The sequence below is a fragment of the Saccopteryx bilineata genome, chromosome 2 (genome assembly GCF_036850765.1).
Source record: "Saccopteryx bilineata isolate mSacBil1 chromosome 2, mSacBil1_pri_phased_curated, whole genome shotgun sequence".
NCBI classification, from domain to species: domain Eukaryota; kingdom Metazoa; phylum Chordata; class Mammalia; order Chiroptera; family Emballonuridae; genus Saccopteryx; species Saccopteryx bilineata.
The window spans coordinates 206,267,712-206,284,563 of record NC_089491.1 but is presented as its reverse complement, the minus strand read 5'-3'; the positions used below and the strand labels follow the sequence as shown (position 1 = coordinate 206,284,563).

Below are 16,852 nucleotides of genomic sequence, written 5' to 3'. Positions count from 1 at the left end.
TACAGTCTCTCCCCCTGTACAAAAATTAACTCAAAATGGATCAAAGATCTAAACATAAGACCTGAAACAATTAAGTACATAGAAGAAGACATAGGTACTCAACTCATGGACCTGGGTTTTAAAGAGCATTTTATGAACTTGACTCCACAGGCAAGAGAAGTGAAGGCAAAAATTAATGAATGGGACTACATCAGACTAAGAAGTTTTTGCTCAGCAAGAGAAACTGATAACAAAATAAACAGAAAGCCAACTAAATCGGAAATGATATTTTCAAACAACAGCTCAGATAAGGGCCTAATATCCAAAATATACAAAGAACTCATAAAACTCAACAACAAACAAACAAACAATCCAATAAAAAAATGGGAAGAGGATATGAATAGACACTTCTCCCAGGAAGAAATACAAATGGCCAACAGATATATGAAAAGATGCTCATCTTCTTTAGCTATTAGAGAAATGCAAATCAAAACTACAATGAGATACCACCTCACACCTGTTAGATTAGCTGTTATTAGCCAGACAGGTAATAGCAAATGTTGGAGAGGCTGTGGAGAAAAAGGAACCCTCATACACTGTTGGTGGGAATGTAAAGTAGTACAACCATTATGGAAGAAAGTATGGTGGTTCCTCAAAAAACTGGAACTAGAACTACCTTATGACCCAGCAATCCCTCTACTGGGTATATATCCCCAAAACTCAGAAACATTGATACGTAAAGACACATGCAGCCCCATGTTTATTGCAGCATTGTTCACAGTGGCCAGGACATGGAAACAACCAAAAAGCCCATCAATAGATGACTGGATAAAGAAGATGTGGCACATATACACTATGAAATACTACTCAGCCATAAGAAATGATGACATCGGAACATTTACAGCAAAATGGTGGGATCTGATAACATGATACGAAGCGAAATAAGTAAATCAGAAAAAACCAGGAATTGTATTATTCCATACGTAGGTGGGACATAATAGTGAAACTAAGAGACATTGATAAGAATGTGGTGGTTACGGGGGGGAGGGGGGAATGGGAGAGGGAAAGGGGGTGGGGAGGGGCACAAAGAAAACAAGATAGAAGGTGACAGAGGACAATCTGACTTTGGGTGGTGGGTATGCAACATAATTGAACGACAAGATAACCTGGACTTGTTATTTTTGAATATATGTATCCTGATTTATTGATGTCACCCCATTAAAAAAATAAAATTATTAAAAATAAAAAAAAAAATGTGGTTTCTGTGCATATATTTGTTTTTTTCTGCCTTATACCTAAAATGTAAATGCATATAACTGTTGAATAAGAACTGGTGATATGGTTTTGTGTATAAGTAACAAATGCCCTGATTATAAGAAACTAAATAAGAAAGAAGAGACTTTAGCTTGTTTCCAAACAGAAATCCCATGTAATACAGTATTATTTTTTAGTTAAAATCTCATGAGAGTAATTCCAAAGGCATACCTCATTTGACAAAGCTATTTTGACAGTACACCGCACCCATGCTTCTTTTAGTAGAACGTTCCAAGATTAGATATGGTGGAAGGTAACTGGACCTTAAAGCTCCAGGTTCTAGACCCACACTGACCAAGAGACCACATATGGCTACTGAGCACTTGAAATGCCAATGCAAATTGGGATAGAGAACTTTTCAATAAGACTCAGTATAGAAACATTAAAGTCATTATAGTTTTATTTGATCACATATGAAAATAAACCTTTGTATATCTGGGCTTATAGGAGATATATTCTTGAAAAACTAGAATGTCTCACATTGTGGCCTCCATATTCCTACCAGGTATAACCTGTTGGGCTGAGGAGGAGCCTGAGAGCTCCAATTCCATCTGCATACCAACGCAAGCCAAAAACCAATTTTTTTAAATAAAAAAATTAATAAGAAGTGTTGTTCCTACTCCAAGGTTGTCAGGAGAGTAGGTTCAAATGAGATGTGTGTGAAATTGTCTTTAAAAATAAGGTAGGATCACTTTTCTAGCCCAAAGTTACTGGTTCATTCTAAAGTATCAGATTTTACATTGTACAACCAAGTAGGTTAAAAAGTCTTCTCAATTCTTACTGTGGAACCACCCAAAACAAAACACTCAAAAGTTTTTGTCTGGTCTATTAGAAAAAACACCCAGGGGAATCCTTTGATATTCAAGAGTTCAAAGCACTCTTCACTGGGGACTGAAGAGAGACTAAGGAGGGTCAGGTAGTCACTGGAACAATTTAACAAAGATGTGGCTCAACACATTTGGTTCAGTGGATCTGAATGTTCCCTGAGATTCCTTGAGAGCATTTCACCTTTGCAGCTAAACCAGTTTTCCTTTGAAGAAACCTATGAAACTCACAAAGAATGTACACCTTACCCCAGTGGTTTTCAACCTTTTTCATCTCATAGCTCACAAAAACTAATTACTAAGATTCTGTGAGACACCAAGAAAATTTAATTTTTGCCAATTTGACCAAAAAATAGGTTTAATTTTGATCCATTCACACTGGACAGCTATTGTTGTATTGTCTGTTACCTTTTTCTTTCTTTCTTTCTTTTTCTTTCTTTCTTTCTTTCTTTTCTTTTCTTTTCTTTTCTTTTCTTTCTCTCTCTCTCTCTCTCTTTCTTTCTTTCTATTTTTTTTGATAATCCAAGGGAAAAGAGGTCAGTGCCCCTGATTAAATAGTCAGGTATTGTATGTTTAAAAAATTCCTGTGGTACACAGTTGGAAAATCTTCCTACCCTATGGGAAGGTGAAAAAGTAACCAAAATTAGCTATATGTTATCTCTCACAAGTAAATGAAAACAAAGTCAATCCATTCCAACTGATAAAATATTTTCAAAAGAATAAAAGTGATTTAACAGTTTCCAAAGAAATCTGCATTGTTTCAGTATGTATAAACACTGGTTAATTTGATTGTTAATCCTTTTTCTCAGTAACTACCAAAGGACAAACTAAACTATGCCATTGATGTCACACCTATCCCAAAAACAGACTCATTATTTCCTCCTTCCCCTTGTCAACTGGGCTGGCAGTACTCTTTTCATTTAACAGGACCCTAACAATTAAAATAAATTGCAAATACTGCCGAGTCAAAATAAGACCTTTCAGCCTCAAACTGGTCAACTATTAGAAACCAGAAAGGGTGAGTCGGTGTGGTGAGGAAATAAAGGCTACAGAAAAAAAACCAGTGGCAAAGCACAAAAGAGATTAAAAGTGTCTCACAATTCTGCCACTGAATGTAGAACTATCTTCAACTTCCCTTTTTTTCTTTAAATGTGGAGATAGGATTGGATTCAACGAATCGTACAATTACAAAAAAATACCACTAATAGAGCCCCAAGGGAACATGTACTCTGTGTAAACATGTAGCCCGAAGTAAATCATGAACTCTGTGTCGGCTTCCTATACAGATCACCACATGGTGCCAAGGTGGAGTTCTCTGTCCTCCTCACACTCTGCCATCTGTCATTCCAGCACCCACCGCTGAAGAAACCAAGTAGAAAGTCACGTAGGGAATCAGAGCTAGAAAAGTTTACTGCTTTTTTACTTCCACTTAACACCATACTCAGTAATAGAAACCAATTTAATTCCAATTATTCTAGACAATTATTTCTAACAATTATTTCAGAATACTAGATTTGTTTTCTTAAACAATACAAGATAAGTGAAAGACAATAAGATAAAGCCATAAGCTAATTTTAGTTAGATATATTGTAATTACTTTCTGGGCTACTTTAATAATTCAAGTTCACATCTATCACTTGTTGGCTGCCAAATGAACCAAATGAAAACTGCGCAGTCTCAGTCCCTGCCTTTTATTTAATTACATCGGGTAATGATTTGTGTGTGAGAGAGGAAAGGTGGAAGCAAGGTGCAGAGGTGAGGGTAGCAGGCTGCAAACGAGATTAAAATGAGACTGGAGTGGTACAAATTCTCTCCATTCAGAAACACGTGGCACATGGCAAGCTGACACACAAAGCTGGCCTGCGCAGGACACTGAGCCCAACCCTGATCACCTCTTCCACAATATACCTATTCTTGATCTTCAAATGCTCCTTCCATCCTCAGTCTTTTTCTCAGGCCAACCAATGTGAACTCCCATTGGGTACATGTAAGGCCAGTAGCCACGGCCACCATCACAGCCACCTGGCCCATGCATGTTCACATTTGATTCGGACAGATGGTAATGAAACAACAGAACCAAGAACTGGTGGGCCATCACATTTCATCGTAGCTTGCACTGGGCAGGCAAGTAAAAACACACATTGGGAAAACACTTCCCTTTCCATTCAGGGCTCCCAAAGCCACTGACTTATCCGAGTTTCCTAGAATCAAAGGTTTCTAACTCACCAGCCTTATTCACCTCTGTTCCCCATCTCCTTCTCTGCACAAACTGGCTTCTCCTTCAGCACTCTGCCATCTTGGCTGCTTCTCCTCCCCTCCACGTGGCCTCTACCTGCTCTCCCTTCTAATGCTAATCTCAGGAACCAAGACTTTATAGTGTAGAAACCAAAACCTTTAATCCAATATACAAACTCCTGTCACTCTGTAGTGCTGTTAACTTTGTCAGCTTGCTAGAAGTTGATGTTCCCTGGTGCCACATTTCACCTTCCCGTCTAGTCCTTCCTGCTTTTCCAGGTTAACCTCACCTAGAGGCCACCTCTCAGTGGCTGTTCTCAATTCTCTATCACTAATCCTCCTCTCCCCTAAGATCCAGTCCTTTGTTTAAACCTTCCTGGATATTTTTCACCTTCATTCCTCTCAGGCACTTCAAATACCTGTTTAAACTTAAACTCATTGTCACCTCCCTAAACCTTGCTCCTCTTTGCTTTTATCCCCTGTAGGTTAGTGACAACATCATTCACTCAGGCCAAAAAACTTACTGCTTCTCTCCAACTTTTTCTTGCCACTCATTCAACCAGTCAGATACCAGGTTCACTCCACTTCCCTCAAAACAACTTTCTGGATCAAAGAGAAAGCCCAACACTGATCTACTGTGCTTCAACAGAGACTGTTTATGTCCCGCTCATTCTAGGTGGAGTCTTGCATTTGATCCATCAGTTCTGCCTGCATCTAGAACTGCATAACCTCACTTCTTGAATGTTCCACAAGCTTCCTCATGCCACTGTGGGGGTGGGCAAGCTTTAACTTGACAGATGTCTTTAATGTCTCACTTCCGAATAAGCTCTTAAACAGTCTTTAGATCTTTGCCCACCCAAAGAGTGGTCAGCAGTGACATCATAGAAAACTTGTTAAAATGCAAAATCTCAGGCCCCACTCCACACTTTCTTCAAAGAATGATTCAGGTGCACATCAAAAGTTTGAGAAATGCTGACTAGATGCTTTTTATGTACTGAGTGCCTCAACTCCCAAGACACATCACATCCTTTCAGCTCTCCATGTCTTTTGAAAGTTATAATATCTGTTGGGAAGGTCCTATCAAACCTCCTGTACCTTGCCTGACCAAGTGGTGGCACAGTGAATAGAGCATCACCTGGAGATGCTGAGGCCCCAAGTTCAAAACCCTGAGGTCGCTGGCTTCAGTGTGGGTTCATCTGACTTGAGTGTGGGCTCATATGGCTTGAGCGTAGAATCATATATATGATCCCATTGTCGCTGGCTTGAGCCAGAAAGTTGCTGGCTAGAAGCCCAAGGTCGCTGGCTTGAGTCGAATGTCACTGGCCTGAGCAAGGGGTCACTCATTCTGCTGGAGCGCCCCCCCCCCCATCAAGGCACATATGAGAAAGCAATCAATGAACAACTAAGGTGCCGCAGGAAGAACTGATGCTTCTCATCTTTTCCCCTCCCTCCCTCCCTTCCTTCCTCTCTCTCTCTCTCAAAAAAACAAAAAACAAAAAAGCCCCTCCTGCACCTTGCAGTCTTATATAAAAGTAAGGGCCCCTAGCATAAACACAGTAGGTAGTAAGCCATAAATACGTGAATAATTGGATCATTTAATCCAGGGGTCCCCCGAACTGCAGCCCCCTGAGGCCATTTATCCGGCCCCCGCCGTACTTCTGGAAGGGGCACTTCTTTCATTGGTGGTCAGTGAGAGGAGCATAGTTCCCACTGAAATACTGGTTAGTTTGTTGATTTAAATTTACTTGTTCTTTATTTTAAATATTGTATTTGTTCCCATTTTGTTTTTTTACTTTAAAATAAGATATGTGCAGTGTGCATAGGGATTTGTTCATAGCTTTTTTTATAGTCTGGCCCTCCAACGGTCTGAGGGACAGTGAACTGGCCCCCCGTGTAAAAAGTTTGGGGACCCTTGATTTAATCATTTAATTAACAGATGAGTCTGAGGCAGTGACGTATACTGCTCACAAAAATTAGGAGATATTTCGGCCCTGGCCGGTTGGCTCAGTGGTAGAGCGTCGGCCTGGCGTGCGGGGGACCCGGGTTCGATTCCTGGCCAGGGCACATAGGAGAGGCGCCCATTTGCTTCTCCACCCCCGCCCCCTCCTTCCTCTCTGTCTCTCTCTTCCCCTCCCGAAGCCAAGGCTCCATTGGAGCGAAGATGGCCCGGGCGCTGAGGATGGCTCCTTGGCCTCTGCCCCAGGCACTGGAGTGGCTCTGGTCACGACAGAGCGACGCCCCGGAGGGGCAGAGCATCGCCCCTGGTGGGCGTGCCAGGTGGATCCCAGTCGGGCGCATGCGGGAGTCTGTCTGACTGTCTCTCCCCGTTTCCAGCTTCAGAAAAATACAAAAAAAAAAATTAGGAGATATTTCAAAATAAATATGAAATGATAAAATATCCCCTAATTTTTGTGAGAGTGGATATTCAGGTGGAAGCTGAATGTCAGGCAGTAGGAAACATAGGCAAGAATTCAAAGGAGAGACGGGCTGAACTAGCAATCTGTTTTAAGTCACTAGCAACTCTTTGGAAGTTATAGTCATGAAAAAAGGTAAGGTCGCCCAAGTTTAAGATGGAGACTGAGAAGAGGACTAGGAGCTCAATCATGGGGAAGGCACTGGAGAAGGGAGTGTAAAACAGATTAACAGGGTGGGCAAGGGCCACAGTAGGTTGTCAAGGAGCTCCAAAAAATAAATGGATTTGGCAAGTTTTGTCATCCTTGGCAACTGCAGCAGAGAGGTGGAACAGAACAACAAGGCCAGAGATACAGCAGATAGATGCTTAAGTTCTTTAGCCTAATAACTGAGTAAAACAGGGCTAGTGAAATGACCACTCCAGGACCACCTCTACTGGACGAGAAGGGAGAAAAAATGAACTGGAACTACCGAGGCTCATCATGTACATACATGGGCTTAGTGGCAAAGAGGTTAAAAACTTTTAGTCATACAACATTTGCTGAACCACTTGCTGTCTGCCACATGCCACAAGCCAACACTGGGACTGTAACAATTAACAGCAAAGGCAATGTCCCTGCCCTCTGACTTAGTGCAATGAGATAAATGGAGTAGCTGGAGACCCCACGACAGATAGGTTAAGGAGACAACAGGGTGGTTTGCCTTGGAAAAGAGGCAACTTCTGCTTTGGTGGTTGGTATAATGGTAGCCATATAAACATTAAGAGAGAGGTATATGCCCTGGCTAGATAGCTCCATTGGTTAGATCATAGGCCTGAAGCACAGAGGTTGCCAGTTTGATACCTGATCAGGAATGGATCTATGTTCCTGTCTCTGTCTCTGTCTCTCTCTCTCTCTCTTCCTCTCTTGCTAAAATTAATAAATAAAAATTAAAAGAGAAAAGTATATGATGGATAAAGTTCACATCTAATCATCTCTAATGTTTTTATATAAAGGAAAAGACCACAGGAAAGTAAAAAGATAACATTTCACATAGCTCCTCAAAAAGTGAGATAGTAAGATCCCCATCCTTGACACATAAAGCAACTGAGGCCTAAAAGATAGAACAGAGGCCTGCTGCCATCAAATGGCTAACAAGTGGCTGGAAGACCAGAACCACTGGCCAGTACATTTTTGGTTTCACTCATGTTGACAATTATAAAAAGCAGCATCCCAAACTTGAACAACATCCCCCAGTGCTGCTGGTAGTGGTATGTGAGCCATATTAGTCTTATACAGTTTAAGCCTTGGATGCCTGTATTTTCAACAAAGATCAAGTATTCAAGGAGCTATAAAACAAAACAATAGCAGCAGCAACAACAAAAAACCTTCATATTTGGCAGAGTGGCAAGTCAAGAGCAGGTTCTTAATAAATGACTGATAACCAATACCTGAAATTTAGGGTGTGGATTAGAGGTAATCAAAGAGGAAAGTAGCCGATTTCAAGGCAGAATAGCATAATTACAAGAGCTAGGATTAAGGAGGAAATTTGTGATTTTGGCAAATTATAGAACCACTCTGTGTCTCAGTTTCCTCACTTGTACAACAGAAATCATCATAATACATACACACCCTCTAGGGTTACTGTGTAGATTAAATGAGTATATGTAAAGCCCCTAGAACAATGCCTGGTATTTAATAACTGCTCAATCAAGGCTTTAATTTTACTACTATTGCTACTGTTGTTGCAACTACCATTACTAATACTATAGAATGACTTGCTACTAGGTTGGTAATTAAAATGAATCAAAAGGAATTCTACCAGGAACCAGATTATACCACAAAACTCTTTACACATAGTTTTTAAGTTGTCTCCTAAACTGGAAAATTAAAATAAAAAATAGTTGTCTTGTTTAGCTAAAGACAAGAAATAGTCCTGTAATGAGATGTTCAGTGTACCATGTACACTTGATGAGCAGAATGACTTTATATGTATCAAAATGTCCTTGGTTGAGATTGTGTCTATCAGAGTGAGACATCCAGACAATTATCCAACGTCCCTAGAAAAAAAAATTCCTCTACATGGTTTATGTTCTTCTCTGGTTTAGGGGAGGTTCAGTGGAGGCGCAAACATTTTTTTTCTTCCATAGAACACACATCATATTCTTAGCATCAACTTCAGTTTATTACTGGACAAAAGAAAAATGGGAACATACCATGTAAATTGGTTACTGACCCTTCATCTTTTCCAAAAGCTTGACTTTGTAAATTTCAGCCAAGTCTAAATGGTTCAGTATCTATCCAAAAGGTGAAGACAGTGCTATATATAGCCTCAGATCGAAGATCAGAGTTGTTAATAGAATGTTGATCCCATGAGTAAAGCTCACAGCTGGGGCCTGCTACAATGAAATTAACATTTCAACAGGAAGTAAAGAGCCATCCCAACAGAAAGGACCACCTGATCCTGTTTTTGAGCACTTAGGAAAAAAAAAAAGATCCTTCCGGAAGTTACACAAAGTGTGCCTTCTAGGGTCCCACCTATGGGTTTTTTCTTTTAATAGATCATTCGGTTATAAAATGAAACGCATGCTTATTTTCACACAATATCGGATGGTTAAAAAACTGACAAGTAAATGGATCAGTTTTAAGTACCAAATGATTATGTTTCTTAATGGTCTATATATTTTTTAAATGCTTTCTTTTCCTTCTCGAGAAAAGCGCAGTTGGAAAATGCACTTGGCGAATTCTTTAGGAATTAATTTCCCTGTACTTAGTCATCCCGTCTTATCTTTACTAGGAACCACCTTATCCAGGTTACGAATTTCCCCTTTGCACTTTGCCCCGGCACTGCGGAAATTAATACTATATTTTTGATTTTTCACTGTCCACTTCGTCGAGTTCCGCCTAGTTAACATCGCGCCAGGGCTCGTCTCCCTGACCAGACCGAGGACATTCGGCGCCTCTTTCCTCGAGGTAGTCTGGACGGTCTCAGGCTCAGTGTCCATTTAATCATGGCGTTTGTAATTCAGTCTCCCTGCCTGGACTGCTAGACACCTGACAATTCTGCCCAAGGCTTTTGAAATCGGGTAACCTCAGCCAGACACTACTGTGGCTAACAAGGGAAGGGCAGGAGCAAATAAAGCAAAGCCCGCACCGGCGCAAACCCCGCACGCCGCGCCCACCCAACCGCGAGCCCCGCCACTGCGCCCCTCATTCCGGGGCTCGGTACCCCGCCTCGCCAACGACCCCCCACCCCACGAGACACTCCACGAACCCCTACGGCTCCCTTCCGAGCCGCTCCACCTTCTCCGCTCGCGCACCCAGCCCTGCAAAACCACCCTGTGCAATTCTACCGGCACTGCCACTACTGGCCACCACTGCCACAGCGCCCCCAAATCGCGCCCGCCCCCTCCCCCATGCCTCATTGTTCCCGGGTTGCCGTAGGCAGCGAGCGCCGCGAGGCTGGCCACGCAATGGGCACAGGCAATAGGGACCGAATTGTCCGCACTCACCAGCGACTCCGCACAGGAGCAGGAAGCGCAGCAGAAGCACCATGGTGGCGGCCCGGCCGTGGGCGGCAACTGTAGGTAGGGTGCTCTTGCCAGGGGTCTGAGTCTCCCCGCGCCTGGCGCGCTCCCGACTGGCTGCCAGCTGCGGCACCTCGCACCCCGCCCGCCCCGCCCTCACTCCGCAGGTGGAACGCGTCACTTCCGGCAGTGGCCGAGTCCCCAGGCACTAGCGGGCTCCGCCAGGCGAGTGGAGTTGCCGTGGCAACCAGGCGCGGAGCGCAGGGCACTCAGCGTCGGCTGCACCCGACCCATTCCAATGGGGAACTCCCGGGTCCGCGGCGCTGGACTTAAAGGAACGCAGGCTGTCACTCGCCCCATCCTGAGCCGCAGTCAGCACCTCCCTATCTTCAGTTAAATAGGGATTTGTGCACTAGGGTCAGGCCAGCCCCTCTCCCCAGACAACTAAACTGTGTTCACGCCGCTTTTGCTTCAGGGGGCGACACCGGACAATGCTTGCCGGCCTACCTTGGGGAAATGCAGGGCTGATCTTGTTCACTGCCCGCCTGCGCTCGGGAGCGGGTTCGGCGCCTCCGGCCATGCGTCTGGGGGTTTGCTGCGCGGGCGGGAGCTGCAGCATTTGCTTCTGCTCGTTGAGTCGCTTGTGCTGATCAAGAAAGCTCGAGAAGGCTTTCCCTCATTTGCAGTAATGCCGGACCGTTAAACTGCAGCTACAGATTTGGGAAATACCCAGACTGGCTTTCCTCGCCTTGTATTTAAAGGTTATTCTAGCCCTGAAACTGGCCAAAGACCAGTGAGCCTGAAAAGTGGGACTAAGTAAGGATGGTTGAAGGCTTGGGGGCGGAGGTTTAGGAGGACTGGGGAATTAGACATCTTGAATCGCGGATCTACCCTGCAACGTCGTTTCTGCCTCCTGGTGTCCTCCATACGTGTTCTTGTGTCATTTTGCCGCTTGTTCTCAGTTGCTCTTTTCAGATAACGTTTATTTATAGCAATTGAGACATTGGTGTCTCAACAGTTCCATATCAGGAGAAAAGCAGCGTTGCACAGTGGGTAATTTCTTGGGCTCCAAAATGGGGCAGTAACTGGGCAAGTTACTTAGAAACAATTAGTTTCAGGGGTAGCTATGAAAATTAGATGAGTCCTGACCCGGTAGCTCATTTGGTGAGAGCATCTGTCCCATTAGCCAAGGTTGCAGGTTGGAGCCCTGGTCAGGGCATATACAAGAATCAACCAATGGATGTATAACTAAGTAGATCAACAAACAGATATTTATCTCTGTCTCTCCCTTCATCTCTCTCTAAAATCAATCAATAACTAAAAATTCAAAAAAGTAGGTAATGCAGAAAGGAATGCTTGGCACTGTGCCTGGCACAATAATAGTAAATACTTAGTAAAGTGGAAGCTATTAAAAATAATACTGGAAAATTCTAATTTATTGAACCAGAAAAGTCAGTTAGCAGTTAGACCAAAATTGCCCAAATGCAATTTAGCCTGGTGATTTGCAACCCTGGCTGCACATTAAGATTATCTGGAGAACTTTCACAGAGTACCAGTACCTGAGCCCCACTCCAGACATCCTGATTTAACCTCTCTCCCGGGGAATCCTGACTGATCTAAGGAGAGTTCAGAGTGACCACTAGGGAGTATTAGTTAAGAAAACAGGAATGCTACTGAATATAACTGAAGGTAACAAATATTTGGAATTTGAGCCCTGGCTGGACAGCTTGGTTGGTTGGAGCTTTGTCCTGAAGCACAGAGATTGCTGGTTTTTTCCCCGTCAGGGCACATGTAAGAGCAGCTTGATGTTCCTCTCACTCAAAAAAAAAAATCAATAAAAAATAAATAACATAAAATATTTGGAACTTGAATTTTTAGTTATCACATTATACTTTATGAAACTAGATATTAAGCATTTAAGTTATTCATATCTATTTCAGACTGTTTTGTGGAAACTTTCCACTGCTAGTCACTTCAAAGGAGCACACGTTTCTTACAAAGTTGCTACCCTGAATGTCTCCTCCATTGGGTAGAAATTCAACCCACCCTTCAGAGATCATCTCAACCATTTACTAGAAGAAATCTTTACAAATTACCGAAAGGGTGGCTCTCTGGTCAGGGCACATATAAGAGTCAACCAATGAATGCATAAATAAGTGGAACAACAAATCAATATTTCACTCTCCCTTCCTCTCTCTCTCTCTCTCTCTAAAATCAATAAATAAAAAAATAAACTAAAGAAATTTCCAGGCCCTGGCTAGTTAGCTCAGTGGATAGAGTGTTAGCCCGGTGTGTGGATATCCCAGGTTCAACCCCAGTCAGGGCACACATGAGAAGCAACCATCTGCTTTTCTTCTCCTTTCTCTCCCTCTTTTCTCTTTCTTCCCCCTCGAAACCAGTGGCTTGATTGGTTTGAGCATTTGCCTCAGGCACTGAGGATAGTTCAGTTGGTCCAAGCATTAACCTCAGGCACTAAAAATAGCTTGGTTAATCTGAGCATCAGGTGGGGGTTGCCGGGTGGATTCCAGTGAGGGCACCTGTGGGAGTGTATCTTACTGTCTCCCTCCTCTCACTTAAAAAGAAAGGGAAGGAAGGAAGGAAGGAAGGAAGGAAGGAAGGAAGGAAGGGGAAGAAGGAAGGAAGGAAGGAAGGAAGGAAGGAAGGAAGGAAGGAAGGAAGGGAGGGAGGGAGGGAGGGGAAGAAGAAAAGAAGGAAGGGAGGGAGGGAGGGAGGGAGGGAGGGAGGGAGGGAGGAAGGAAGGAATTACCTAAAATGATTTTTATTTTAATTCCTTTCCTTCTAATACTTAAAAAAAAATCCTACCTTTTGCCTCCTTTTGTGATAAGCATTTTTGTAGCTCTCACTTTTCTTACTATGAATATTTCTAGAAGGCCCAAAAGATACATTATTTATCTTTGTCATTCTTGGAAACACAGCCTATTCCTAGTATCTGTTGAATTGAATAAATTCAGTTCATATAGAAAATACAATAACTAATAAAATAATAATAATGAAAGAATAAACTGTTGTTCATACTCACAACTGTAAACCCACTTTTGTCAATCCCTGTATATAGTATCATTAAATTTTTTCTGAGAGTAGATCTTATGTTTGTGTTTATAACACAAATAACAACAACAACAATAATAAAAAGGACAGGAGGAAAGTTTTGGAAGGAATGAATATGATTATGGCATAGAATGTACTGATAGTTCCATTTATAGATATTTAATCATGTTTTTCACATTAGCCTGGTTTCTCTCTTCTCATGCTTCCAATTATCTCATATTTCTTTAAAAATAATAAACACACTTGATATATGTATGCAGTAATTACATGACTTGAAATCTTGGTGTCTGATTTTATTTTTTGTTTTTTTATGCAGATCCTTCCTTTTCTTTGTGTCTTATGATTATTTTTTCTCATAAGCTCATATTTGTGGAACTGTATGTGAATTATTTAAGGGTTTTAAGTGCTTTCCTTGAGGGAGTGTTTGTTTTAACTTCTGCCAGAATCCTAGGGGCACTACGAGTTCAGGAAAACTTTAAAATAATTCTTGACATTAAGTTTCTGAGATTACACAGTTAATGTAAATTTGGATCAGAAACCAGCATAAGGGAGGGCTTGTAGTTATAAACTCTCAGATGAGGTTCATTGCTCTCCTCTCTCTAACATCCCTTTTAAGTAAAATAACACTCTTGTGTTCTGTAGATTAGCTCTATAGAGCAAACCATGTCCTTCTTTGTTGATAGCCCTCCAGGCTTGCTTGCTCACTTAGCTTGCTCTGTTCAGTTTGTTAAATCACTTGACAAACATTATAATTATATAATAAAATAAAGAAAAGTTGGTTTTGTAAGATTCCAAAGTATCTAGCTAGAAAACTGAAATTGTCAAAGATCTCCTCAATGCGTTCCTTAAAATATGCTACATTAAGACATTTCCAGAGCCACATTCTAACTTTCAGTAGCCCTGGGTATTTTTGCCTTTGTGGACATCTGTCACCTCAAAAAATATTTAAAATTGTCTTTTACCGGTGTGTTGGTATAAAGACAAAGTTAATCCATGTGGGGTTATATATATATTTTTTTCTTTTAAAAGAAATGAAGACTTTTTACAGGCTCTGAATGAGTTGGCTCTGAGTGAGTTGATTCTGAGTATTGTCTTCCTCCCTTTCTCCACCCCTAATATAAGTTGTTTTCGTGATGCCCATAATACTAAATTTTTCCTTGAAAGGGAAGGAAAGAAGTGAACTTGTACATTTTGTTCTCAGTTCTGTCTCTATTTCACTTTTGCCAAAGTCCCTATTTCTTAGGGTGTCTTCTTCTCTAGTCTCTTTTCTCTACTTTTCTTCTTACCCTAAAATAATCTACAAAGTAATACTAAATTTGCCCTGTACTAATGATAAGAAAGAGACAGATATTTACTTAGGAATAAAAGTTTGTTGCTTGTCCTATTTAATTAAGCTTGTTCTTCATCTCTACAGTTCTATAGTTTGTATTTTGCCTTTGAGGTGTTTTGTTTGCTTGTTTGGGTGAAAAGAATGAGGACTGGCAGAATAAACCCAGAGAGTATATCTTCTTTCTGGGATTTTATGCTAACTTTAGTGGGCACCTTTAGAAATAAAATTTAACTCTGTAAACTTTATCATAATCTTGAGAAAGACTTAAAATGGCTGATGTTTGTGCCCTATACATAGGGGTGTTTTGAGAGTAGATGACTTAATGTTTGCATAGTGCTCTGGGCATTTTAGATCACAGATGCTCAGCTTACCCAGCATTAAACCCATTTAATTTGTACCAGATTATAAGTGTATATATTACAGAAGTAGATGGAACCACCATATATTTTATATCTTGCTGGTTTCTTTTTGACTGGAGACAGCTTTCTGTCTGATAGGTAATAACAATGCATTACATTTATAGGTTGTATAACGTCTCTCATCCAAGGAGTTCAAAGAACTCAGCAATTATGACTCATTGTTCCTTAACGTATCTCTACAGAACTCCAGATGACATGCATTGAAGTAAACTGGTTATAGGCAAGAAAACTAGTCACAGAAGTGTTAAGGTTTTATGTTAACAAGGCATTTTAAGAGTCAGAATGAAATTAGAATAAGTCTCTCTTTCTTTGTATTATTAGACCATAATCAGTAGCATAAATTCCCTCCTTGTGAAAATATGCTCCTCAGGAACTTAAGTTGTGTTTATGGTAAAAATAATAGCTCTTATGCACCTCTCCAAGCTCATCTTATACTCCCTGTCCCCCCTGTAGCTACAGCCACTTTTTGCAGATGCTGTTCCCTTTGCCTTGAATCTTGACCTTCTCAAGGGAGTATCTCCTAGCCACCGTTCTCCTTTCAGACCAAGTGTCCCTTCCTAAAGAAAATCCTGATTAAATCAAATTCCAGCATTACAGTTTTTCAAAGTATCAGGCAACTCCCCTACAGACTCTTGCCACAATTGCAATTTTATATTTGAATATGTTGAATTTGATTGTTTGATTAATGCCTATCCCACTCCCCCAGCTGTAGACTCCATGTGGCAGGGAACATGTGTCTTTTTCATTGCTATTGTAGCTCCAGCGTCTAGTATAGTACTTGATACTGAAAATGGGCTCAAAATATATGTTGAATGAGCTATTCCAGATGTTAGGAAAACTGTTCTTTTAGAATTTGAATCCAAATCCTGAGCTTCAATTTGAAAATATATTCAGAACAAAATGGTTGGCATTTAAAATTATTATTCTAACCTATTTGAATAAGTGTACAGAATGCATTAAAAACTTAATTAAAACCAAAACCTTTGAAATGCTAGTGAGATGAAAAGAGACAAATTAGAAAAAAGTGGAAAGAGGAGAGCTCAGAAAAACTGTGATTAAGGGAAGCCACTGTAGATCATAGACATGACTCCATGGTCACTGGCTTGAAGCCCAAGGTCACTGGCTTGAGCAAGGGGTCACTCGCTTTGCTGTAGCCCCCTAGTCAAGACGTATATGAGAAAGCAGCAAATGAACAACTAAAGGAGCCACAACGAAGATTTGTTGCTTCTCATTCTCTCTCCATTCCTGTCTGTCTGTCCCTATCTGCTCTTCTCTCTGACTTTTTCTGTCTCTGCCATAAAAAGGTGGGGGGGGGGGGAGCCACTGTAATTGAATACAGAATCTCTGGTTTTTGGAAGTGTGAAATTAGAGAGGGAAGTGGATTATTTCTATTTCAGGGGTCCCCATTTGAACTCAAGTTAACTTGAATGGTCAGGAGGGCCTCATTATAGATTTTTCTAGGGCAACTGAAGAAAATCTAGCAAATATTAGATGCATTTGACTTATTTGTTTCCTGGTCTTATTGGGTGGTTCACATCAGAGATTCCTGGAGAATTACTGCCAGCAAAAGCCTTAGATGTACTGACTGGTTGCTCCAGTATAACACACAGAGGGCAAGAATCCCTGTTCTTAGAAGTCAGACTTTTTTGCCTTGGCTAGGGTGGTTCAGTCATTTAGAGCATCATCCCGATATGGCAAAATTGCTGGTTTGATCCCTGGTCAGAGTACATACAAGAGTCAATCAATGAATGCATAAATAAGTGGA

General features: G+C 41.4%; 1 protein-coding gene across 3 annotated transcripts in view; it reads right to left on the bottom strand.

The window, feature by feature from the left end:
* CXADR (CXADR Ig-like cell adhesion molecule) overlaps positions 1 to 10,417 on the bottom strand; it is a 68,730-nt gene extending 58,313 nt beyond the window's left edge. For all 3 annotated transcript variants that reach the window (XM_066259087.1, XM_066259086.1, XM_066259085.1), the window contains exon 1: positions 10,255 to 10,417. In XM_066259087.1, the coding sequence (XP_066115184.1) occupies positions 10,255 to 10,297 (43 nt within the window). In that variant the 5' untranslated portion in view covers positions 10,298 to 10,417. The remainder of the gene's footprint in view (positions 1 to 10,254) is intronic.
* Between the last annotated feature and the right edge of the window lie 6,435 nt (positions 10,418 to 16,852).